At 42.8% G+C, this 26,706-nt stretch overlaps 2 protein-coding genes across 5 annotated transcripts in view; one reads left to right on the top strand and one right to left on the bottom strand.

Annotated features, from left to right (window-relative positions):
- The window catches only part of ikzf2 (IKAROS family zinc finger 2), a 195,111-nt gene extending 181,462 nt beyond the window's left edge, over positions 1-13,649 (bottom strand). For 3 of the 4 annotated variants that reach the window (XM_067988114.1, XM_067988116.1, XM_067988118.1), the window contains exon 1: positions 13,482-13,649. The gene's annotated coding sequence lies outside the window, so the exon portion shown is untranslated. The remainder of the gene's footprint in view (positions 1-13,481) is intronic. The other variant, XM_067988117.1, reaches the window with a different exon arrangement.
- Positions 13,650-13,951: 302 nt separating this feature from the next.
- LOC137323411 (sperm-associated antigen 16 protein) overlaps positions 13,952-26,706 on the top strand; it is a 982,420-nt gene continuing 969,665 nt past the window's right edge. The window contains exon 1 of the mRNA XM_067986887.1: positions 13,952-14,035. Within this exon, the coding sequence (XP_067842988.1) occupies positions 13,993-14,035 (43 nt within the window). The 5' untranslated portion in view covers positions 13,952-13,992. The remainder of the gene's footprint in view (positions 14,036-26,706) is intronic.

Below are 26,706 nucleotides of genomic sequence, written 5' to 3'. Positions count from 1 at the left end.
AGAGAATACAACCCCAATTTGTGTAATCTCTCCTCGTAACTTAACCCTTGAAGTCCGGGTATCATTCTAGTAAACCTATGCTGCACTCCCTCCAAGGCCAATATGTCCTTCCGAAGGTGCGGTGCGCAGAACTGCTCACAGTACTCCAGGTGCGGTCTAACCAGGGTTTTGTATAGCTGCAGCATAACTTCTGCCCCCTTGTACTCTAGTCCTCTAGATATAAAGGCCAGCATTCCATTAGCCTTCTTGATTATTTTCTGCACCTGTTCATGAAACTTCAAAGTTGAAAGATAGTTGCTGCTGAGAGAGGCATGAAGAAATTGTCTTGAAGAATTGCAAGAAACAAAATTTCCATTGTCCTATTGAAAGGCATGGAAGATATCAAGCTGAAGAGTTGGAATTATTGCACTATAAAAGGAATGAAGGTGATGTGCACTCAGGGTATGTGATCTGAAGGGTAATAGTCTTTCCCAACATACAGAGGAATCAGGCACTTATCTAAACCCTCCTTGAATTAGGCCGCCAAATACTTAGATATAAACATACTCCCTTTCTACCACATGACTGAGGATGCATACTCGCCAAGAAGTTGCATATTCCTTATAAAATATATGAAGTCGCGTAGTCAATCTTCCATAGAGTTGTACAGGAAGTGAAGATCAAATATAGTCTTCAGGTGCAGTGGGGGGTTAGAGGGCGGGGGATAATTGAACCAGCGTGTGCAGACATAATTGAGTCTCCATTTTAAAGTCATACATTCTGTCCTTAATTTGTATAATACGTTAACAAATCGTGTGGCAATTTGGGAAGCAGAGTACAGCTGGTTGCAGCATAGGAGTTTCTCTGCAGTATGGGCTGACACAATAGCACCATTACTGGTAGGAAGGTATAATTTCAGCATGACAAATTTACATAGGCAGTTTCCATGATAAATGTGGACATAGGAATTTATTATGGGAAACGTTGATTTAAGAAGTGTGCACAGATATGACATTTTTCTATTTATTCTTTGTGGCCATAATCAATGGGGAAGCAGACAGGCAAATACTGACTGCATTTGTGTAGAAGACATTTCTCTCTGCATGGGTTGATGGCAGAAACATTTAGCATGCCATTATATTGGCAGTTCATAAGTACAGAAAGACATTTGGATATAAAGAGGAGGATATCTCTAAATCCTAAATGAGCTGGATTCTGATTTTCATGAACTAATACAAGACACACTGTTCAGACTGGTTTGGAATTAAACTTTGAATTTCATGGTTATTCTACCGTATTACATTATATCAAAGACACCACCTGACCATAACTATCGTGCATCGTAATTATCAACAGAAGACTTTAATTTTTAAACATTCCCAGTTTTTTTAAACATTGTAAAGTCTTACAAAAATGCAATAATTACAATCGAATTACAGAATAGAAAAACAGAATATTTTTTAAATGGTGAGAAACTATTAAATGTTGTTGTTCAGAGAGACTTGCGTGTCCTGGTACAAGAAACACAAAAAGTTAGCATGCAGGTACAGCAAGTAATTAGGAAGGCAAATGCCATGTTAGCCTTTATTGTAAGAGGGTTGGAGTACAAGAGAAAGGAAGTCTTACTACAATTGTACAGGGCTTTGGTGAGACCCTACCTGGAGTACTGCGAACAGTTTTGGTCTCCTTATCTAAGGAAGGATATACTTGCCGTAGAGGCAGTGCAATGGAGGTTCACTTGATTAATTCCTGGGACGAGAGGGTTGTCCTATGAGGAGAGGTTGAGTAGAAGGGCCTATACTGTCTGGAGTTTAGAAGAATGAGAGGTGATCTCATTGAAACATATAAGATTCTGAGGGGGCTTGACAAGGTAGAGGCTGAGAGGTTGTTTCTCCTGGCTGGAGCGTCTAGAACTAGAGAGCATAGTTGCAGGATAAGGTGTCGGTCATTTAAGACTGACATGAGGAGGAATTTCTTCACTCAGAGGGTTGTGAATCTTTGCAATTCTCTACCCCAGAGTGCTGTGGATGCAGAGTGATTGAGTATATTCAAAGCTGAGATTTATAGATTTTTAGATTGTAGGGGAATCAAGAGATACGGAGATAGGGCGGGAAAGTGGAGTTAGAACCATAGAAACATAGAAAAGATACAGCACAGAAGGGGGCCATTTGGCCCATCGTGTCTGCGCTGGCTTGTGCCCATTCTAATCCCACCTTCCAGCACCCGATCCGTAGCTCTGCAGCTTACAGCACTTTAAGTGCAGGTCCAGGTACTTTTTAAAAGAGTTGAGGGTTCCTGCCTCTGCCACCAATTCGGGCAGTGAATTCAATGCACCCACCACCCTCTGGGTAAAAAAGTTTCACCTCATGTCCCCTCTAATCCTTCCGCCAATCGGCTTAAATCTATATCCTCTAGTTCTTGAACTCTCCACTGGGGGAAACAGGTACTTCCTGTCGACTCTATCTAAGCCCCTCATAATTTTGTACACCTCAATCAAGTCACCCCTCAACCTCCTCTGCTCCAAGGAAAACAACCCAGCCTATCCAATCTCTCCTCGTAGCTGCAATTTTCAAGCCCTGGCAACATTCTTGTAAATCTTCTCTGCACTCTCTCCAGAGCAATTACATCCTTCCTGTAATGTGGTGACCAGAACTGCACACAATACTCCAGCTGTGGCCTTACCAGCATTTTATACAGTTCCATCATTACATCCCTGCTTTTGTATTGTGTACCTCGGCTAATAACGGAGAGCATTCCGTATGCCTTCTTCACAACCTTATCTACCTGTACTGCCACCTTCAGGGACCTGTGCACATGCACTCCAAGGTCTCTCACTTCCTCTACCCCTCTCAATATATTCCCGTTTACTGCGTAATCCCTTTTACTGTTTGCCCTCCCTAAGTGCATTACCTCACACTTCTCCGGGTTGAACTCCATTTGCAACTTTTTCGCCCACTCCACCAACCCATTGGTATCTTCTTGGAGTCTACACTATCAACTACACAGACAATTTTTGTGTCGTCTGCAAATTTGCCAATCATGCCCCCTGCATTCAAGTCCAAATCATTAATATATACCACAAACAGAAAGGGACTCAACACTGAGCCCTGTGGCACACGACTGGAAACAGATTTCCATTCGCAAAGACATCCATCGACTTTTACCCTGTTTCCTGTTACTGAGCAAATTTTGGATCCAATTCGCCACATTTCCCTGTATCCCATGGGCTTTTACCTTTCTGAATAGTCTGCCATGTGGGACCTTGTCAAATGCCTTACTAAAATCCATGTAGACAACATCCACTGCATTACCCTCATCAATCCTCATTGTCACTTCCTCAAAGAATTTAATCAGATTTGTAAGGCATGACCTTCCCTGAACAAATCCATGCTGACTATCCCTGATTAAACCATGCCTTTCCAAGAGACAGTTTATCCTATCTCTCAGTATTGATTCTAATAGTTTGCCCACCACCGAGGTAAGACTGACCAGCCTATAATTGTTCGGCCTATCCCTCGTACCCTTTTTAAACAATGGTACTACATTTGCAGTCTTCCAGTCCTCTGGTTCCTCCCCTGTATCTAGTGAGGATTGGAAAATGATCCTCAGAGCATCTGCTATTTCCTCCCTGGCTTCCTTCAATAGCCTAGGAAACAATCCATCCGGCCCTGATGATTTATCAACTTTCAAGGATTCCAGTCCCTCTAGTACTCACTTCCTCTCTCGTAATGTTTACCTTATCCAATATTTCACACCTCTCCTTTTAACTACTACATCTGGATCATCCCTTTCCTTTGTGAATACGGAGACAAAATATTTAATTTAAAACCCTACCCAAATCCTTTGCTTCTATACACAAGTTACCCTTACCATCCCTGATAGGTCCCACCTTTTCCTTAGCTATCCTCTTGTTCTTAATATACTGATAAAACATCTTTGGGTTTTCTTTAATCTTACTAGCTAATATTTTTTCATGCCCTCTCTTTGCTTTCCTTATTTCCTTTTTTACGTCATCCCTGTACTTTCCATACTCCTCTAGGCTTTCTGCAGTATTTAGTTTTCTGTGACAGTCATAAGCTTTCTTTTTCTGCTTTATCTTGCCCCGTATACTTCTTGACAACCGGGGGCTCTAAATTTGTCAGTGCCACCCTTTTTCTTTGAGGGGACGTGTCTGCATTGTGCCCGCAGAAATACACTTTTTAGTGCCTTCCACTGGCTTGCCACTGATTTCTCCTCAAGTTTTTTTTTATTCGTTCATGGGATGTGGGCGCCGCTGGTGAGGCCAGCATTTATTGCCCATCCCTAATTGCCCTTGAGAAGGTGGTGGTGAGCCACCTTCTTGAACCGCTGCAGTCAGTGTAGTGACAGTTCTCCCACAGTGCTGTTAGGAAGGGAGTTCCAGGATTTTGACCCAGCGACGATGAAGAAACGGCGATATATTTCCAAGTTGGGATGGTGTGTGACTTGGAGGGGAACGTGCAGGTGGTGTTGTTCCCATGTGCCTGCTGCCCTTATCCTTCTAGGTGGTAGAGGTCGCGGGTTTGGGAGGTGCTGTCGAAGAAGCCTTGGCGAGTTGCTGCACTGCATCCTGTGGATGGTACACACTGCAGCCACTGTGCGCCGGTGGTGAAGGGAGTGAATGTTTAGGGTGGTGGATGGGGTGCCAATCAAGCGGGCTGCTTTGTCCTGGATGGTGTCGAGCTTCTTGAGTGTTGTTGGAGCTGCACTCATCCACGCAAGTGGAGAGTATTCCATCACACTCCTGATTTGTGCCTTGTAGATGGTGGAAAGGCTTTGGGAAGTCAGGAGGTGAGTCACTTGCCGCAGAATACCCAGCCTCTGACCTGCTCTCGTAGCCACAGTATTTATGTGGCTGGTCCCAGTTAAGTTTCTGGTCAATGGTGACCCCCCAGGATGTTGATGGTGGGGGATTTGGTGATGGTAATGCCATTGAATGTCAAGGGGAGGTGGTTAGACTCTCTCTGTTGGAAATGGTCATTGCCCGGCACTTATCTGGCGCGAATGTTACTTGCCACTTATCAGCCCAAGTCTGGATGTTGTCCAGGTCTTGCTGCATGCGGGCACGGACTGCTTCATTATCTGAGGGGTTGCAAATGGAACTGAACACTGTGCAATCATTAGTGAACATCCCCATTTCTGACCTTATGATGGAGGGAAGGTCATTGATGAAGCAGCTGAAGATGGTTGGGCCTAGGACACTGCCCTGAAGAACTCCTGCAGCAATGTCCCGGGGCTGAGAAGATTGACCTCCAACAACCACTACCATTTTCCTTTGTGCAAGGTATGACTCCAGCCACTGGAGAGTTTCCCCCCTGATTCCCATTGACTTCAATTTTACTTGGGGTCCTTGGTACCACACTCGGTCAAATGCTGCCTTGATGTCAAGCGCAGTCACTTTCACTTCACCTCTGGAATTCAGCTCTTTTGTCCATGTTTGGACCAAGGCTGTAATGAGGTCTGGAGCCGAGTGGTCCTGGCGGAACCCAAACTGAGCATCGGTGAGCAGGTCATTGGTGAGTAAGTGCTGCTTGATAGCACTGTTGATGACACCTTCCATCACTTTGCTGATGATTGAGAGTAGACTGATTGGGCGGTAATTGGCCAGATTGTATTTGTCCTGCTTTTTGTGGACAGGACATACCTGGGCAATTTTCCACATTGTCGGGTAGATGCCAGTAGTTGTGTCCAGTCCACTTCTGCCAAATCACTTCTTAGTTCTGTAAAATTTGCCTTCCCCCAATTTAAAATGTTTACTCCTGATTTAACTCTGTCCTTTTCCATAATAATGCTAAAACTAACTGAATTGTGGTCACTATCCCCAATATGGTCACCCACTGTCATTTCACCCACTTGCCCATTTTCATTTCCCAGGACTAAATCTGGAATTGCATACCCTTTTGTTGGGCTTGTCACGTACTGGCTAAAAATGTTCTCCTGGACACCGATCAAGAATTTTGCGCCCTTTGTGCCCCTCACACTGTTTGAAACCCAGTTAATGTTAAGGTAGTTGAAGTCTCCTACTATTATTGCCCTCTTCTTTTTGCATTCAGAAATTTGCCTACATATTTGTTCTTCTATCTCCCTTTCGCTGTTCGGGGGTCTATAGTACACTCCTAGTAATGTGACTGCCCCTTTTTTATTTCTTAGCTCAACCCATATGGCCTCGATTGATGATCCATTTAGCATATCATCCCTTCTCACAACTGTAATTGATTCTTTAACCAATAATGCTACCCCCCTCCTTTTTTATCACCCACTCTATCCTGCCCGAAAACTCTATATCCAGGGATATTGAGCTGCCAATTATCCCCTTCTTTAAGCCAGGTTTCCGTTATAGCAATGATATCATGCTGCCATGTGTCTATCTGTACCCTTAGCTCATCTGCTTTGTTTGTAATACTTGCATTGAAGTATATACCCTTTAACCCCGTCAAATTCCTGTGCTGAACACTATTTAACCTTTGTTTCTTTTGTCTTTCTGAGTCGCTAACTACGTCACTAACTGCTTTTCTGCTTCCCGTTTCCTGGTCTGAATTTATCCTATCTGTACCTGCCCTTTGTTTCCCATCCTCCTGCCATACTAGTTTAAACCATCCCCAAAAGAACTAGCAAATGCCCCCGCGAGGATATTGGTCCCGGTTCTGCTTGGATGCAACCCGTCCAGCTTGTACAGGTCCCGCCTTTCCCAGTTGAGGTCAAAGATCAGCCATGATCTTATTGAATGGCAGAGCAGGCTTGAGGGGCCGTATGGCCTACTCCTGCTCCTATTTCTTATGTTTTTATGTTCTTATTGGTTATAAAGAACTTTGGGGAGCCCTAAGGACATGATAAGCCACTATATAAATGCAAACTCTTCCTTTCTTCTTCATAATCTCTTTTTTGACCATGGTTTCCTCAGCAATAAAGGCTCTTGTACTTTGGTTAACTGTTCCTTCTTGCTGGCTTAGTATGTCATCATTACCTTGTTCTCCTAACAAATAGTAATCATTGTGTAAATTGGACCTGCTATGTATTTCAGTATTTTCTCTTCAAATTTCTAGCATTCACGATACTTTGTGATTGACAAATATTGTTCACATGGGTAAACATAAGTCCAATCATCAAAACCTTTTGGTATGTATTGTACCATTTGACATATGGTTGTGTTTTTTTATGGTTTAAAATCAAATCAGCTCATTTGAAAAATTATTATTTTTTGGGGGGTTCCCTGCATCATGCAGAAGGGCAGGCAGATAATCAACTCCCCATTCTCTTTTAATGCAATTTTGGTTTTGGATTCCAAGAAGTGCACAGCAGCAGTATACTTGTGTCAGCTCTGGCTCAGTGGGTAGCACACTCACCTCTGAGTCAGAAGGTTGTGTGTTCAAATTCCACTCCAGAGACTTGAGCACATCATCTAGCCCGACACTCCAGTGCATTACTGAGGGAGTGCTGCACTGTTGGAGCTTCTGTCTTTTGAATGAGACATTAAACCAAGGCCCTGCTTGCCCTCTTAGATGGATGTAAAAGATTCCACAGCACTATTCAAAGAAGGGGTGTTCTCCCCAGTTTTCTGGCCAAAATTTATCTCTCAACCAACATCTAAAAAAACAGATGATCTAGTCATTTATTTAATTGCGGAAGCATGTTTGTGGGAGCTTGCAAATTGGCTGCCATATTTTCTACATTACAACAGTGACTACACTTCAAAAGTACTTAATTGGCTGTACAGTGCTTTGGGCCATTCTGAAGTCTTGAAAGGCTCTATATTAATGCAAGTCTTTCTTTTCTTTCTATATTCACTTAGTTTCTGGTCATTTCTACTTGTCTCTGAGGAATTAATTCCATATTTCATCTTCCCTGAGATGAGATCAGGAATTTCTCTTGTGGGGAATTATGGGCACACATATGCAGTCAGCTTGTGATTTTTCTTCTTAATTTCACCAACCTTCACTTTGAGTGTCTTATGAGGTACCTTATCAAATACTTTTTGAAAGTATATATATCTGTTTATTCCCTCTACTACATCCTGTAAAAACTCAGTAAGTTTGTAAGGCATAATCTCCTATTCTTAAAACTATTGTAAGGAGTCACACAACACCAGGTTATAGTCCAACAGCTTTATTTGAAATCACAAGCTTTCAGAGTTTTGCTCCTTCGTCAGGTGAAGTGAAGAGATGCATATAGGCCTATATGCATCTCCTGACGAAGGAGCAAAACTCTGAAAGCTTGTGATTTCAAATAAAGCTGTTGGACTATAACCTGTTGTTGTGCGACTATAACCTGTTGTTGTGCGACTCCTTACATTTGTCCACCCCAGTCCATCACCGGCATCTCCACATCTTAAAACTATGCTAGCTTTTATTTATCTTAATTGTTTCCACTGAAGACACAAAATCATTTCCCACATAATGCTCCCAAAAAAATTGAATATTATTGATGTCAAGTTGACATGTCTATAATTTCTAGGGTCATTATATTTCTACTAATTGATTTTTACATTTACAGTATATAATTCTAAGTTAGAAAACATTGTTGTCTGGACATCAACATTACAGCACCGTAAAATGAAGATCAATGCTCTTTAATTGGCCATGATAATACCGTAAAATCTCTAATATGCTTCTTGACTTCATTGGGTGATTTTAGAGCTTTAATTGTGCCATAAATACAGCTCTGCATAAATGTTCTGCCTACTGGTGGCAAGAATTATACATTTCAACTCATTTAATTTTCATTCAGGAAATACTAAATTCACATTAAATCCGTTTTTAATTTTACACTTTCATACAGTAATTATTTATTAGAAATTAGTTAAATGAGCATGGGGTCAGTCGACAATAATAAACAGAAGACGTGCATATATCAGGATTTTTAATTACTCAGTTTAACTCCTTGCCAAAACTATCAGTGACATGGTAAAACTCCTATATATTCATGGATTTTCACGTCAAATGTTTTCTTTCTTATATAGTATTTCTACTGCTAAGGCAGTTAATAGGAAAGCACAGAACAAGGAAAGGCCAGTTAGCTCATCAAGTTAATTCCTTCAACAGACTACATAAAACTTAAGCTTTCAAAAACACTACTTCACATGTTTAATTGTCTGTAAAATTTCTTCCTGACCCCCAAAGGTAACCAAGAATATCTATCTATTTCCATTTCTCCATCATTCAAAATCCTCCGAATGCTTTCTAAAGATTGATTACTTTGGTCAAAGTAGCACAGGAACCACCACCTATAATTATCCCTATGACCTTTAATCCTATTTCTAACCAGATGTCTGTCCAGTTCTTTTTTTTGAAAGAGTTCATCAACATCACACTCATTGTTTTTGCTGAGAGCCTTCCATGGGAAAATTATTTAATCCCATTTCTAGTGTCGCGAGGCTTATTAATTTAGTAACTGTATACTCTACTTCTCTCACGCAGTCCAAGTTAAATAATGTACTTATATCTACATTATTCATGATTCTTATCATTACACAGACAGGATCGTGTCCCCCTTTGTTCCATTAAGTACAACTCTTTGAGTCTCTCTTCGTAACTTATATAAGTACCTGAATCGACCGTATTGCTCATCATTAGAACTTCTCCAATACATTGATTTCCATTTGAAGTTTTGGTCTTCAATACCTCACACAGTATTTTAAATAGGACCTCACCAATGTTAGAATAATTTGTTTTTACTTATAATCAAATCTCCTCAAAACGCATCATATTATTTGATTAGCTTTGTTAATAAGATTTTACACTGACAGGAAACTCAATGGATGGCCGATAATCCTCTTCCTGCCTTTGCTAATGAACACCCATCATTATAGAATCATAGAATGATACAACACTGAAGGAGGCCATTCCCCTGCCCATTCCCCGTCGTCCTGCAAATTTTTCTACTTCAAGTATTTATCCAATTCCCTTTTGAAAGTTACTATTGAATCTGCTTCCACCACCCTTTCAGGCAGTGCATTCCAGATCATACCAACTTGCTGTGTAAAAAATGTTTTCCTCATGTCGCCTCTGGTTCTTTTGCCAATTCCCTTAAATCTATGTCCTCTGGTTACCGACGCTTCTGCCACTGGAAACAGTTTCTTGTTATTTACTCTATCAAAACCCTTCATCATTTTGAATGCCTTTATCAAATCTCCCGTTAACCTTCTCTGCTCTAAGGAGAACAACTTCTAGTCTCTCCATGTAAATGAAGTCTTTCATCCCTGGTACCATTCTAGTAAATCTCCTCTGCACCCTCTCTAAGGCCTTGACATCTTTTCTAAAGTGTGGTATCCAGAATTGGCCACAATACTCCAGCTGAGGCCTAACCAGTGTTTTATGAAGGTTTAGCATAACTTCCTTGCTTTTATACTTTATGCCTCTATTTATAAAGCCAAGGACCCCATATGCCTTTTTAACAGCCTTCTCAACTTCTCCTGCCACCTTCAAAGACTTGTATACATACACCCCCTGGTCTCTCTGTTCCTGCACCCCCTTTAAAATGGTACCATTTAGCTTATATTGCCTCGTTCTTCCTACCAAAATGTATCACTTCACACTTTTCTGCATTAAATTTCATCTGCCATGTGTCTGCCTATTTCACCAGTCTTTCATGTGTGTATATATGTTTCATCATAAGTACAGATTTAAGAGCAACTGCTCCCTCAATGGTGATTTTACGGGTGCAACGAACCCACCCCCCCAATCTGAGATCTGTCATGATCACCTTAGACTTGTCACCTGATGATTCCCTTGGGTTTATTACCACCCACCCGGTGCAGCTCACAGTCTGGATTCCTGACATGCAAGGGACAGTATTGATTGACTTTTTACTTGGTTGGTTTGTTACTTTTTGTATAGACAATTGGGAGCAAAGCTGTAAGACATGTTCAGTGAGCACATGATATCTGTTTCTGCCTGCGTCATACTGAATTGACTGTTGGAGTACTTTAAGTGGGTAGGAGTCATAAGTTGAGGTGGTGACTTAAGGGCAGTTGGTTATCAAGTGCTATATTTCCCAGCTCAGAACCCTTCCTCTATTGGTGGGCCTCTCACATTGGCATCACATAGATCTATATTGAAGCTGAAAAAAAAGAAAGTGTACCACATATCACAGGAAAAGTTAACATGCATTTGTGGGGGAGGGGTGGAAGGTCACATACAATGGGGTAGCAGGACTTGGACATGAGAAAACTGGTGCAGGGTGATGATGACCCTTGAATTTAAGTTGCGAATAGATAAGTCAAGTCTGTAAAATGGAGGGAAATAGGATTAACTTGCCATTAACTCAGGCTTGTCACTTGTAGGAAAAACTGGAAAGGCATTTGTTACCAGATTGCTAACAGTGACAGTGCTTGAGTGCTGCTCCTTAGTCCTGCTTTCCCAGTGCTGTATCCAAGTCTGCCCAATACATTTCATATTTCCTTTTCCAATATCCATTACCTTACATTTGATCTACATTTAAATCCATCTGCCCTACTCTTGACAATACTTCCACCAGCATCATTTTAAATGTAACTTTTCAAAATGGCATCAGGCTAACAATTAAATATTTTACAAACGTAATATGCCCTTGTCATTTCATCATTTACATTGGCTTCATCGTATGGTTTGCTTAATATTAATTGTAATTTCGACCAATGTAATTATTACTAAAAACAGGAGCAATCTACTGGTTCCTTCGACTTTGTGAATGTATAATTTTCTATTTGTTTAAAAAATGTTTCATAAACCACTTCCACCTCGACAGTCCCTTACATAGATAGAGGTTTGACATTTAAACGCATACAGTAGCGGAATACTAATTGCGATCATTAACTGGATACATGAAAAGTTTTAACCACTCCGCTTCTGACGCCCACGCAATTAATCAATGGGGTGCATCGAAGAATGGGGATAGCTCAGTGCTACAATATCTTGAGAGAAAAAAAAGTGCAGCGTCGAGCTCACAGTAAATGTTGAACATTATTGCTATCAGTTAACTAATCTACACATCGGAAGACAGGAAACTTGTAGGTGGAAAAAACCTTCAAACTTCACGAGGAGAAGCGAGGTTCCTATTGGCCAAAACTTCATACCATTGCTGTGTGATCCAAATTAGACGGGGGCAATTTCTGGTTTTTATTTACTCTTATAGACAGCTAAACTAATTTTATATTCGCCATTGGAAGCTAGTAGACACAAAGTCTTGTAGCCAAAAATAATTTTCTGGCTATCGTTTAGTATTGGCAAACGCCTGTCAGGCGGCCGTTGTGACTATGAGTCATTCTTTGATCGGGGATTCAGATAAAATTAAAAGCGGTCAAATGTGCGTGGTAGAATCAGCAACAAGCAGTCCAGAGAGTTCGCTTAACCTTTAGGGAAAATCTCTGCATCTATTTTGAGATAAATTCAATGTGAAACAGCATATATTTAGGTGTTTAAAATATCCCCAGCTTTATATTTGAATTTAAATTCATGTGATTATTAATTTACACTTTAAGAAATTAACATCACAGCAGTTAGAATTTTAGACTGCAACATTGTAGATTTTCTTGAAAAGAACTTTTTGTGATGAAAATAAATAAATAATAAAATGATGCACCAAATAACCTTGCAGTGCGGTCATTCAGGTTTTTTTAAAACTGCATACCGGAAAGGCGTTAGTAGTGCAATACCAATAGAGAACATTGCCTCTCTGTGGATTGAATTAGGTAGTGCGGCTTTTGTTATATTAAATACAATCTGGGGTAAGTACAGTGCACGATATCTATTCTTAATTCACCGCTGAGTAAAAATGATAATTATAACGTCAGGAACGATTCCCATTTGAACATTTGCTTTGGGGTATTTATTTCTATTCAGTTTCGAAAAGAGTCCTCCAGGGTTACACTGTACATTTTTGTTTTACAGTTTATGGTCAAGAAAGGGAAGACGAAAAGGGTCTAACTGCATCCTTCATTGGGATGGTAGTTTTCTACAAACCATTTTACAGAATGGGTCAGATGTCCAAGGTTCACATAAAACGGGAAAATTAGAAACAGGTCTGGTCCACTATTTCACTCAAGGCGTTGGCAATCATTCACAACATTGGCATTTTTATGCAAAAAGCATATTTTAGTTGCTGACTTTAAAATGCTAATAAGTCTTTTCTGTCCCACCTAACTTTTCCTGCTGGCTGTGCCTAAAACAGCCTGAAGTGGGGGGCGGGGGGGGGGGGGGGGGGAGTAACTAACGGCACGGTGTTGGTACTGCATGCCTTTCGGAATTACAGTTGAATGTAAACAAAACGTAATCTGTCTGATAAAGGCGAACGAGTAATAAAAACAAGCATTTCAATCTCGTGTCTTCTTTTACATTTCTGAATGCAACGTTTAATTTGGACGGAGCACTGATCGTGTGGATGCTCCTGTTGAACCTTCGACCCTGCACCACACACACCCCCACCCCCACCCCCCCACCACTATAAGGGCGAGTTACCACAATAAAACCGAAAGGGTTAAACCACGAATAGGACCAGTTAGCGTGTCTTACCTTCGTGATTCTAAAGTTGCATTGTCTCGGTGAGCAGTTACCGGCGAATATCTTTAATCCACGCCTTTCGTCAGACTGGTCACTGTCTTTAATTTTTTTTTTAATATTATATATCAATCCTTTATTAAAGCTATTTTCTTCTCTCTTTCAGCATTTAAAGAGACGGTTCGCGTCAGATTTGACCGCACATTTCAAATAAATAAATAAATAAATAAATAAACAAACAAACATTCAGTAGAAATTGATCATCATATACACAGAGCGCGAGAATTACATTAAAAAGAAAAAGTTCAATGTACAAAAGACTGATTTTAAATTTTGACAAAAAAAATCCCCCGCGGGGGGTTTTTTTTTTCCCTTTCAATTCTTTATCTCTTCTCCGCTTAATATCAAAGCGCGGTTTCCATAGCAACGGGACGCCCACTGCCAACCAACTCTCGCGAGAAAAACCCGTGAGACCCGCGGAGGAGTCAATGGCAACGGCACGCGAGCAACCGGCACCACCACAACAATGGCGACGGAGCAGGAGGACGACGGCACCTTCTACCTGCAGCGTATCCTTTTACAGACACGATGAGCGGACGAGAGGTGGTTCAGTCTGACAGCGAGGGAAGGGAAGGGAAGCTTTTCTATATTTGAAAAAAAATATAGGCGTCTTTTTCCTCCCACCTCCCGCCTGAAGTAACAACAGTAAGCACGACAGTGGTGGGGTCTGGGACTCTTACCTCAGGGGTTTCGAAAACCAGTGTAGTGAAATGTCTTGATTTGCTCGCGCGCCGCTCTCCAGTCAGGTGAGGAGCATCTCGCGCGTTAAAACCGTTTCTTCCCCCCCCCCCCCCCCGCCCGCCCGCCCGTGGAAGCGTTTGGAACGCGGTTCCGTTAGGAACGGTGCGCGTGACATTCGGTCAGTGACTGAATGTGGTGGGTGGATGTTCACTCGTTCCATGCGTCCCTCACAGAAGTTTGTTTGTTTGTTTGTTACCCCTATGCGTTCACCTAATCTATCAATATCGCTTTGTTAATTTTATGTTTTCATCCACACTGCTCACATTTGCCACCAATCTTTGTGTCATCGGCAAACTTAGATATCAGACTTTCTATGCCTTCAACCAAGTCGTTAATAAAATATTGTGAATAATTGAGGGCCCCAAGGCAGATCCCCGCGCGACTCCACTAGTCACATCCTGCCAATGTGAGTACCTACCCATTATCCCTACTCGGAGAGGGCAAGGTGGGAGGCCAGCCAGGGAAGCATTGGAATAGCTGAATCTAGAGGTACCAATGGCATGGGTGAGGGTTTCAGCAGCAGATGAGCTGAGGTAGGGGCAGAGTTGGGTGATATTACTGAGTTGGAAGTAGGCGGTTTTGGTGATGGAGAGGATATGGGGTTGGAAGCTCAGCTCGGTCAAATAGTACTCCAGGATTGGGAACAGTCTGGTTCAGCCTCAGACAGTGTCCAGGGAGATGGATGGAGTTGGTGGCTAGGGAATGGAGTTTGTGGCGGGGACTGAAGACAATGGCTTCGGTCTTTCCAATCTACATTACTTTGTAGTGGTTCATAGAAATATGTAAGCTCAGAAATTCAATGGCGCCACGCCTGTGTTGGGTGCTGAACAGGTGCCTAAACCTCCAATATGGCAGGCGGGAAGCGCACTCGTTTCCAGTGGTAAGTGTGCTGCCTGCTATATTGAATTGGGCTTCTCCATTGGCGTCTGGGGTGTACGCCAGAACTACTCCACGTGATATCAAGAAACGGCAGAGTGCACTGGATACAGCAAAGGCTATGGGCCCCGACAATATCCCGGCTGTAGTGCTGAAGTCTTGTGCTCCAGAACTAGCCGCACCTCTGGCCAAACTGTTCCAGTACAGCTATGACACTGGCATCTACCCGACAATGTGCAAAATTGCCCAGGTATGTCCTGTCCACAAAAAGCAGGACAAATCCAATCCAATTACCGCCCCATCAGCCTACTCTCAATCATCAGCAAAGTGATGAAAGGTGTCATCGACAGTGCTATCAAGCGGCACTTACTCACCAATAACCTGCTCACCGATGCTCATTTTGGGTTCCGCCAGGACCACTCAGTCCCAGACCTCATTGCAGCCTTGGTCCAAACGTGGACAAAAGAACTGAATTCCAGAGGTGAGGTGAGAGTGACTGCCCTTGACATCAAGGCAGCATTTGACCGAGTGTGGCACCAAGGAGCCCGAGTAAAATTGAAGTCAATGGGAAACAGGGGGAAAACTCTCCAGTGGCTGGAGTCATACCTAGCACAAAGGAAGATGGAGTGGTTGTTGGAGGCCAATTATCTCAGCCCCAGGACATTGCTGCAGGAGTTCATCAGGGCAGTGTCCGAGGCCCAACCATCTTCAGCTGCTTCATCAATGACTTTCCCTCCATCATAAGGTCAGAAATGGGGATGTTCGCTGATGATTGCAGTGCGTTCCGTTCCATTCACAACCCCTCAGATAATGAAGCAGTCTGTGTCCACATGCAGCAAGACCTGGACCACATCCAGACTTGGGCTGAAAAGTGGCAAGTAACATTTGCGCCAGACAAGTGGCAAGCAATGACCATCTCCAAAAAAAGAGAGTCTAACCACCTCCCCTTGATATTCAACGGCATTACCATCGCTGCATCCCCCATCATCGACGTCCTGGGGGTCACCATTGACCAGAAACTTAACTGGACCAGCCATATAAATACTGTAGCTACAAGAGCAGGTCAGAGGCTGGGTATTCTGTGGCGAGTGACTCACCTCCTGACTCCCCAAAGCCTTTCCACCATCTACTAGGCACAAGTCAGAAGTGTGATGGAATACTTTCCACTTGCCTGGATGAGTGCAGCTCCAACAACACTCAGAAGCTTGACACCATCCAGGGCAAAGCAGCCCGTTTGATTGGTACCCCATCCACCACCCTAAACATTCACTCCCTTCACCACCGGCGCACATTGACTGCAGTATGTACCATCCACAGGATGCACTGCAGCGACTCGCCAAGGCTTCTTCGACAGCACCTCCCAAACCCGCAACCTCTACCACCTAGCAGATACATGGGAACAACACCACCTGCACATTCCCCTCCAAGTCACACACCATCCCGACTTGGAAATATATCGCTGTTCCTTCATTGTTGCTGGGTCAAAATCCTGGAACTCCCAGCTAATAGCACTGTGGGAGAACCTTCACCACACGGACTGCAGTGGTTCAAGAAGGCGGCTCACCACCACCTTCTCAAGGGCAATTAGGGATGGGCAATAAATGCTGGCCTTACCAGCGCTGCCCACATCTCATGAACGAATAATTAAAAAAAAAACTTTTTGAAGTAATGAGTATTGTATTTAAATTAGGATCCTGTGCTTCTTGGAGGACCCTTTTCTGATTTTTGGTATGCCCCAGTGCCTGACTCGCCATGTGCTAAACTCACCCAGCAACTCGTGGCACTAACTAGCAGGAAGGATCCTTCAGCAGTGCTATTTACCGGGATGGTGCAGTTTTTACAGGTTAGCATAAATATTACATGCTGCCTGGAACAACAATAACAGGCATATGCACCCATTTTTGGGTGCGATCCAATTTCTAGGCTATAGAAGTTATAATACGGATGCAGGCCATTTGGTTCAACCAGTCCGTGTTAGTATTCACCCTATACATGAGCAGTAGTTCCAATTATATTTATCCACCCTGTTCCCATATTCCTTCAACCCCTTTTCCTTCATCCACATTTCCGATCTAACCTTGAACGTTGGTATAGTTTCTGCCTCAAACACTAACCCTGGAAGTGAATTCCACATCCTCACATTTCTCTGTATAAAGACATTTTTCCTGCCCCTGTTCCAAATTTGTAGCATTTAATCCTGTATCTATGCCCCCTTATTCTTGACGACTCAACTACTGGAAACAGCTTCTACCTACTCTGCTTCATCCTTTCATAATTTTAAACACTTATTACCCTGTAATTGCATTATTCTAATGAAAAAAGGCCTAATTTTTCAAGTCTTTCTTCATATTTGTACTCGCTCATATTAGGTGAGTGTGTTATACCCCCTTTTAAATTTCAATATTGTTCCTACAGTGTGGAGCCCATTACTGCACACAGTACTGAGATCTTATTTAGGTTTTATATAGACTCATTATTGCCTCCTGGCTTTTATATTCTATACCTTGTGATGAAACCTAGAATTTCACTAGCTTTTTTGTTTACAGCCTTATTAACCTGAGGTGCTGCCTTTAAAGTCCTGTGAACTTGTTACCACCCCTCTGCTCTTCTATAGCACCGAGCCTACTTTCATTGAGAATATAGTTACTTTTTTTAACCAAGATACATCACTGACATTGAATTCCATCAGCCACTCTAGCCCATTTCCTCCATCTTATCAATATCCCTTTGCAGATTCCTTTGGCCTTCGAAAGAATTAACTATACCTCCGATTTTGGTATCATCTGCAAATTTTGACACCACTCCCTCTATGCCTATATCCAAGTCATTGATGAACAGTGAACAGATGTAGCCCCAGGACTGAACCTCGTTGGACACCACAACCTATTTCCAACCGCTCTGGAGAAACTACCATTAACTCTTAGTCCCTGTTTTCTCCCTTTTAACCAATTTAATCCAATTTGCTATCCTTAATGGTGGTATTGAGAAAATTAACAACCTAAATTTAAAAAAAATCACCACAAATAAAAACTTCCAAACAAACAAATAGAACAACCTCCCACAAGCTTCTCTTGTTTGTATCAGTCACAATGTGCTCTGCTCCCAGACCTTTTGCTGCAGTCCTTTACCATATTGTTTTTCATTTTGGTTAGTTTTAGGTTGATGTTGCTTCTTTGCTTCTGGCATCTTTTGCTCTTCCAACTTTTCCCACTTTGTCCTGTAATGAAATAAAGATTTCATATCGTAAATTACCATTATCTTTTTCAATACCTCTGTTTTTCAGTCTGCACTGTATTATGCTATCTTACAAATGTTATTTTGGGAGCGTTTGCTATTGGGAACATTCTAAGCTGTTTCAAAGGTTGTACTTCCCAAAAATGGTTAGCAGGATGATGTCTACCCTTAGAATCTGCCATATGTCAAGCATTTTGCATGAATTTTAAACCCAATCTGAACAATGCCTAGGGAATAAATTTAGTAATTTGCATTGAATACAGTACGGCTTTCTCACATTGAGTTTTTTTTGCAATCCATACAATATATGATTGCTGCAAATACATCATGGTAGATACTACAAAGGAGGAGGCCATTTGGGCCATCATGCCCGTGCCTGCTCTTTGAAAAAGCTATCTGTTTGGTCCCATTCCCTTGCTGTTTCCTCATAGCCCTGTAAAAAATAAATAAAAATTTTCCCTTCAAGTATTTATCCAATTCCCTTTTGAAAGTTACTATTGAATCTGCTTCCACCACCCTTTCATAGGAACAGGAGTAGGCCATTCAGCCCCTCGAGCCCGCTCCGCCATTTGATAAGATCATTGCTGATCTGTGATCTAACTCCATATACCTACCTGCCTTTGGCCCATATCCCTTGATACCTTTGGTTACCAAAAAGCTATCTATCTCAGATTTAAAATTAACAATTGAGCTAGCATCAGTTGCCGTTTGCAGAAGAGAGTTCCAAACTTCCACTACCCTTTGTGTGTAGAAATGTTTTCTAATCTCGCTCCTGAAAGGTCTGGCTCTAATTTTTAGACTGTGCCCCTACTCCTAGAATCCCCAACCAGCGGAAATAGATTCTCTCTATCCACCCTATCTGTTCCCCTTAATATCTTATAAACTTCGATCAGATCACCCCTTAACCTTCTAAACTCTAAAGAATACAACCCCAATTTGTGTAATCCCTCCTCGTAACTTAACCCTTGAACCCTAGTAAACCTATGCTGCAGTCCCTCCAAGGCCAGTATGTCCTTCCGAAGGTGCGGTGTCCAGAACTGCTCACAGTACTCCAGGTGTGGTCTAACCAGGGTTTTGTATAGCTGCAGCATAACTTCTGCCCCCTTGTACTCTTGTCCTCTGGATATAAAAGCCAGCATTCCATTAGCCTTATTGATTATTTTCTGCACCTGTTCATGGCACTTCAATGATCTATGTACCTGTATCCCTAAGTCTCTTTGGACATCCACTGTTTTTAACTTTTTACCATTTAGAAAGTACCCTGTTCTATCCTTTTTTGATCCAAAGTGGATGACCTCACATTTGTCTACATTGAATTCCATTTGCCACAGTTTTGCCCATTCACCTAATCTATCAATATCGCTTTGTAATTTTATGTTTTCATCTCCACTGCTTACAATGCCACCAATCTTTGTGTCATCGGCAAACTTAGATATGAGACTTTCTATGCCTTCATCTAAGTTGTTAATAAATAGTGAATAATTGAGGCCCCAAGACAGATCCCTGTGGGATTCCACTGGTCACATCCTGCCAATGTGAGTACCTACTCATTATCCCTACCCTCTGTCACCTTTCGCTCAGCCAACTTCCTAACCAAGTCTGTACTTTTCCCTCAATTCCATGGGCTTCTATCTTAGCTAACAGTCTCTTATGTGGGACCTTATCAAATGCCTTCTGGAAGTCCATATAAATAACATCCATTGACATTCCCCTGTCCACTACTTTAGTCACCTCTTCAAAAAATTCAATCAGGTTTGTCAGGCACGACCGACCTTTCACAAATCCATGCTGGCTCTCTCTGATTAACTGAAAATTCTCGAGGTGTTCAGTCACCCTATCCTTAATTATAGACTCCAGCATTTTCCCCACAACAGATGTTAGGCTAACTGGTCTATAATTCCCCGGTTTCCCTCTCTCTCCTTTCTTAAAAAGCGGAGTGACGTGCAATTTTCCAATCTGGAGGGACGGTTCCTGAATCTAGAGAACTTTGAAAGATTATAGTTAGGGCATCTGCAGTGTGCTCACCTACTTCCTTTAAAACCCTGGGATGGAAACCATCTGGTCCTGGGGATTTGTCACTCTTTAGTGCTATTATTTTCTTCATTACTGTTGTAGTACTTATGTTAATTTTATCGAGTCCCTGTCCCTGATTCAATCTTAGTTTTCTTGTGATTTCTGGCATGCTATCCTCTTTTTCTACTGTAAATACTGACGCAAAGTAATTATTCAACATGTCCGCCATTTCCCCATTGTCAATGACAATATCCCCACTTTCAGTTTTTAAGGGGCCAACACTGCTCCTGACCACCCTCTTTTTCCTAATATAACTATAAAAGTTCTTCGTATTGGTTTTGATATCCCTTACAAGTTTCATTTCATACTCTCTCTTTTTGTAGCTCTTACTATCTGTTTTGTGACCTTTTGTTGATCTTTGTATCTTTCCCATTTGCCAGGATCTGTGCCATTTTTTGCCTTTTTGTATGCCCTTTCCTTATGTCTTATACTGTCCCTTACCTCTTTAGTTGTCCATAGCTTTTTTTTTTGGCAAGTAGAGTTCTTGCCCCTCGGGTATAAATGGTTCTGTATCACGTTAAATGTTTCTTTAAACATTTCCCACTGATTGTCAGTCGTTTTACCCATTAACAGATTTGCCCAGTTTACTGTGGACAGTCTCTATCTCATCCCATTGAAGTCGGCCTTACCCAAGTGTAGAATCTTAGCAGCTGATTCACTTTTTTTCCTTTGAAACACTACCTTGAACTTGATCATGTTATGATCGCTATTGGATAGATGTTCATGCACGGTTAAGCTGTTAATTAAATCTGGTTCATTACTCCTTACTAAATCTAGTATGGCTTGCCCCCTTGTTGCCTCTAGGACATACTGCTGTAGAAAACTATCCCGAACACACTCAAGAAATTCAATACCTTTCTGACAGTTGCTAGTCTGATTTCCCAATCTATGTGAAGGTTAAAGTTCCCCCCATTAAGACTACTATTCCTTTGTTACAAGCTTGTCTAATCTCTGCATTTATAAAATCTAGCACTTCAGAGCTGCTGCCAGGGGTCCTATACACAACTTCCACTATCGTCTTAGATCCTTTCCTATTTCTCAATTCAGCCCATAAGGTCTCTGTTGGCTGCTTACCTCTCGTTATATCCTCCTTTATCATTGAAGTGATTTTGTCTCTAATCACTAAGGCTACTACTCCTCCTCCTCTTCAATTTTCCCGACCTCTCCTGTAGACCTTATAACGTGGTAAGTGCAGTGCATTCCACATCATTACAACTCGCTGCATAAAAAAAATGTTTCCTCATTTCGCCTCTGACTCTTTTGCTGATCGCGTTATATCTGTGTCCTCTGGTTACCGACCCTTTTGCCACTGGAAACAGTTTCTCCTTATTTACTCTGTCAAAACTGTTCATGTTTTTGAACACCTCTGTCAACTCTCCCCTTAACCTTCTCTGTTCTAAGAACAAATCCAGCTTCTCCAGTGTCTCCACATAACTGAAGTACTTTGTCCCTGGCATCATTGTAGTAATTCTCTTCTGCACCCTCTCTAAGGCCTTGACATTCTTTCTGAGGTGCATTGCCCAGAATTGAACACAATACTCCAGCTGAGGCCTAACCAATATTTTATAAAAGTTTAGCATAACATTCTTGCTTTTGTACTCTATGCCTCTATTAATAAAGCCCAGGATCCCATATGTTTAACAGCCATCTCAACTTGTCCTGCCACCTTCAAAGATTTGTGTCTGTGCACCCCCAGGTCTCTCTCTTCCTGCACCCCCTTTAAAATGGTACCATTTCGTTTATATTGCATTTAAAAAAATTCATTCATGGGATGTGGGCGTCGCTGACGAGGCCAGCATTTATTGCCCATCCCTAATTGCCCTCGAGAAGGTGGCAGTGAGCCGCCTCCTTGAACCGCTGCAGTCCGTGTGGTGACAGTTCTCCCACAGTGCTGTTAGGAAGGGAGTTCCAGGATTTTGACCCAGCGACAATGAAGGAATGGCGATATATTTCGAAGTCGGGATGGTGTGTGACTTGGAGGGGAACGTGCAGGTGGTGTTGTTCCCATGTGCCTGCTGCTCTTGTCCTTCTAGGTGGTAGAGGTCGCGGGTTTGGGAGGTGCTGTCGAAGAAGCCTTGGCGAGTTGCTGCAGTGCATCCTGTAGATGGTACACACTGCAGCCACTGTGCGAGGGTGGTGGAGGGAGTGAATGTTTAGGATGGTGTTTGGGGTGCCAATCAAGCGGGCTGCTTTGTCCTGGATGGTGTTGAGCTTCTTGAGTGTTGTTGGAGCTGCACTCATCCAAGCAAGTGGAGAGTATTCCATCACACTCCTGACTTGTGCCTTGTAGATGGTGGAAAGGCTTTGGGGAGTCAGGAGGTGAGTCACTCGCCGCAGAATACCCAGCCTCTGACGTGCTCTCGTAGCCACAGTATTTATATGGCTGGTCCAGTTAAGTTTCTGGTCAATGGTGACCCCCAGGATGTTGATGGTGGGGGATTCGGCGATGGTAATGCCGTTGAATGTCAAGGGGAGGTGGTTAGACACTCTCTTGTTGGAGATGGTCATTGCCTGGCACTTACCTGGCGCGAATGTTACTTGCCACTTATGAGCCCATGCCTGGATGTTGTCCAGGTCTTGCTGCATGCGGGCTCGGACTGCTTCATTATTTGAGGGGTTGCGAATGGAACTGAACACTGCAGTCATCAGCGAACATCCCCATTTCTGACCTTATGATGGAGGGAAGGTCATTGATGAAGCAGCTGAAGATGGTTGGGCCTGGGACACTGCCCTGAGGAACTCCTGCAGCAATGCCCTGGGGCTGAGATGATTGGCCTCCAACAACCACTACCATCTTCCTTTGTGCTAGGTATGACTCCAGCCACTGGAGAGTTTTCCCCCTGATTCCCATTGACTTCAATTTTACTTGGGCTCCTTGGTGCCACACTCTTTCAAATGCTGCCTTGATGTCAAGGGCAGTCACTCTCACCTCACCTCTGGAATTCAGCTCTTTTGTCCATGTTTGGACCAAGGCTGTAATGAGGTCTGGAGCCGAGTGGTCCTGGCGGAACCCAAACTGAGCATCGGTGAGCAGGTTATTGGTGAGTAAGTGCCGCTTGATAGCACTGTCGACAACACCTTCCATCACTTTGGTGATGATTGAGAGTAGACTGATGGGGCGGTAATTGGCCGGATTGGATTTGTCCTGCTTTTTGTGGACAGGACATACCTGGGCAATTTTCCACATTGTTGGGTAGGTGCCAGTGTTGTTGCTGTACTGGGACAGCTTGGCTAGAGGCGCGGCTAGTTCTGGAGCACAAGTCTTCAGCTGTACAGCTGGGATGTTGTCGGGGCCCATAGCCTTTGCTGTATCCAGTGCACTCAGCCGTTTCTTGATATCACGTGGAGTGAATCGAATTGGCTGAAGACTGGCTTCCGTGATGGTGGGGATATCGGGAGGAGGCCGAGATGGATCATCCATTTGGCACTTCTGGCTGAAGATGGTTGCAAACGCTTCAGCCTTGTCTTTTGCACTCATGTGCTGGACTCCGCCATCATTGAGGATGGGGATGTTTGCAGAGCCTCCTCCTCCCGTTAGTTGTTTAATTGTCCACCACCATTCACGACCGGATGTGGCAAGACTGCAGGGCTTTGATCTGATCCGTTGGTTGTGGAATCGCTTAGCTCTGTCTATAGCATGTTGCTTCTGCTGTTTAGCATGCATATCGTCCTGAGTTGTAGCTTCACCAGGTTGGCACCTCATTTATAGGTATGCCTGGTGCTGCTCCTGGCATGCTCTTCTACACTCCTCGTTGAACCAGGGTTGATCCCCTGGCTTGTTGGTAATGGTAGAGTGAGGAATATGCCGGGCCATGAGGTCACAGATTGTGCTGTAATACAATTCTGCTGCTGCTGATTGCCCACAGCGCCTCATGGATGCACAGTTTTGAGCTGCTAGATCTGTTCTGAATCTATCCCATTTAGCATGGTGGTGGTGCCACACAACACGTTGGATGGTGTCCTCAGTGCGAAGACGGGACTTCATCTCCACGAGGACTGTGCGGTGGTCACTCCTACCAATACTGTCATGGACAGATGCATTTGCGACAGGTAGATTGGTGAGGACGAGGTCAAGTAAGTTTTTCCCTTGTGTTGGTTCGCTCACCACCTGCCGCAGGCCCAGTCTAGCAGCTATGTCCTTCAGGACTCGGCCAGCTCGGTCAGTAGTGGTGCTACCGAGCCACTCTTGGTGATGGACATTGAAGTCCCCCACCCAGAGTACATTTTGTGCCCTTGCTACCCTCAGTGCTTCCTCCAAGTGTTGCTCAACATGGAGGATTGTTCCTACCAAAATGCATCACTTCACACTTCTGTGTTAAATTTCATCTGCCATGTGTCTGCCCATTTCACCAGTCTGCCTATGCCATCCTTCACATTGTTTACTACATATCTAAGTTTCGTGTCATCTGCAAACTTTGAAATTATATCCTCTATACCCAAGTCCAGGTCATTAATATATATGAAAAATAACGGTGGTCCTAATATTGACCCTTGTGGAACACTGCTGTATATTTCCCTCCAGTCTGAAAAACAACCGTTCACCACTACTCTCTGCTTTCTGTCCCCTAGCCAATTTTGTATGCACGCTGTCACTAGCCCTTTAATCCCATGGGCTTTAATTTTGCTAACAAGTCTGTTGTGTGGTACTTTATCAAATGCCTTTTGAAAGTCCATATACACAAAATCAACTCCACTACTCTCATCAACTCTCTCCATTACTTTATCAAAGAACTCAATCAAGTTAGTCAAACACGATTTTCCTTTAACAAATCTGTGCTGACTTTCATTTATTTGCTCATACTTTTCCAAGTGCCAATTTATTTTGTCCAGGATTATTGTCTCTAAAAGTTTCTCTACCACCGACGTTAGGCTGACTGGTCTGTAATTGCTGGGTTTCTCCCTTTCCCCTTTTTTGAACAGCGGTTGTAACATTTGAAATCTTCCAGTCCTCTGGCACCATCCCCCTTATCTAAAGAGGATTGGAAGATTGTGGCCAGAGCCTCTGCAATTTTTACCCTTCCCTCAGTGACCTATGATGCATCCCACTTGGACTGGGTGACTTTTCTTCTTTGAGTGCTGCCAATCTTTTAAGTACCTCCTCTTTATCTATTTTTATCCTATCCAATATTGCTACTACCTCCTCCTTTACTGATACAATGGCAGCATCCTGTTCTCTAGTGAAGACTGATTCGAAGTATTCATTTAGAGCCTCAGCCATGCCTTCTGCCTCCACAAGAAGATCATTTTTGTCCCTAATCTGTCCCACGCCTCCTTTGACTACCGTTTTACTATTTATATGTTTATAAAAGACTTTTGGATTCTCTTTTATATTAGCCACTAATCTATTTTCATACACTCTCTTTGCCCCCCTTGTTCCCTTTTTTAGATCTCCTCTGTACTTTCCATATTCAGCCTGGTTCTCTACTGTATTAAGTCACCTTTTTCTGTATAATTTTAACCTCTGTATATTTAGTCATCCAGGGAGCTATAGCATTGGATGCCCTTCCTTTCCCCCTCATCGGGACGTGTCTACTCTGTACCCAACCAACTCTATTGAAGGCCTCCCATTGTTCAATTACTGTTTTGCCTACCAATTTTTGATTCCAATCCACCTGGGCAAGATCCCTTATGAACTCACTGAAATTTGCCCTCCTCCCCCAATAAACGTTTTCACATTTGGTTGTTCCTTGTCCTTTTCCATGACTATTCTAAATCTAATGATATTATGATCACTGTTTCCCAAATGCTCCCGCACTGAAATGTGCTCCACCTGCCCCACTTCATTCCCCAGAACTAGATCCAGCACTATTTTCTTCCTGGTTGGGCTGGAAACACACTGTTCCAGAAAGTTCTTTTGAACACATTTCACTAATTCCTCCCCCTCTTTGCCCTTTACACTGTTACTGTCCCAGTCTATATTGAGATAATTGAAGTCCCCCATTATCACTATTCTATAGTTCTTGCACCTTTCTGCAATTTGCCTGCAAATGTTCTCCTCTCTCTTTCCCACTATTTGGTGGCCTATAGTATACACCCAGTAGTGTAATAGCTCCTCTATTGTTCCTTACGTCTAACCAAATAAATTCTGTCTTTGACCTCAAAACTACATTACTCCTTGCAAGTGCTATAATAGTTTATTTGATCAATACTGCCACCCCCCTCCTTTCTTTCTTTCTTTCCTGGATACCCTGTAGCCAGGAATATTAAGTACCTAATTCTCCCCTTCTTTGAGCCAGGTCTCTGTTATTGCCACTAT

Source organism: Heptranchias perlo, chromosome 7 (assembly GCF_035084215.1).
Source record: "Heptranchias perlo isolate sHepPer1 chromosome 7, sHepPer1.hap1, whole genome shotgun sequence".
In the NCBI taxonomy this organism is placed as follows: Eukaryota; Metazoa; Chordata; class Chondrichthyes; order Hexanchiformes; family Hexanchidae; genus Heptranchias; species Heptranchias perlo.
Note: the sequence above shows the minus strand (reverse complement) of the source record. Positions and strands in the feature narration are given on the sequence as shown.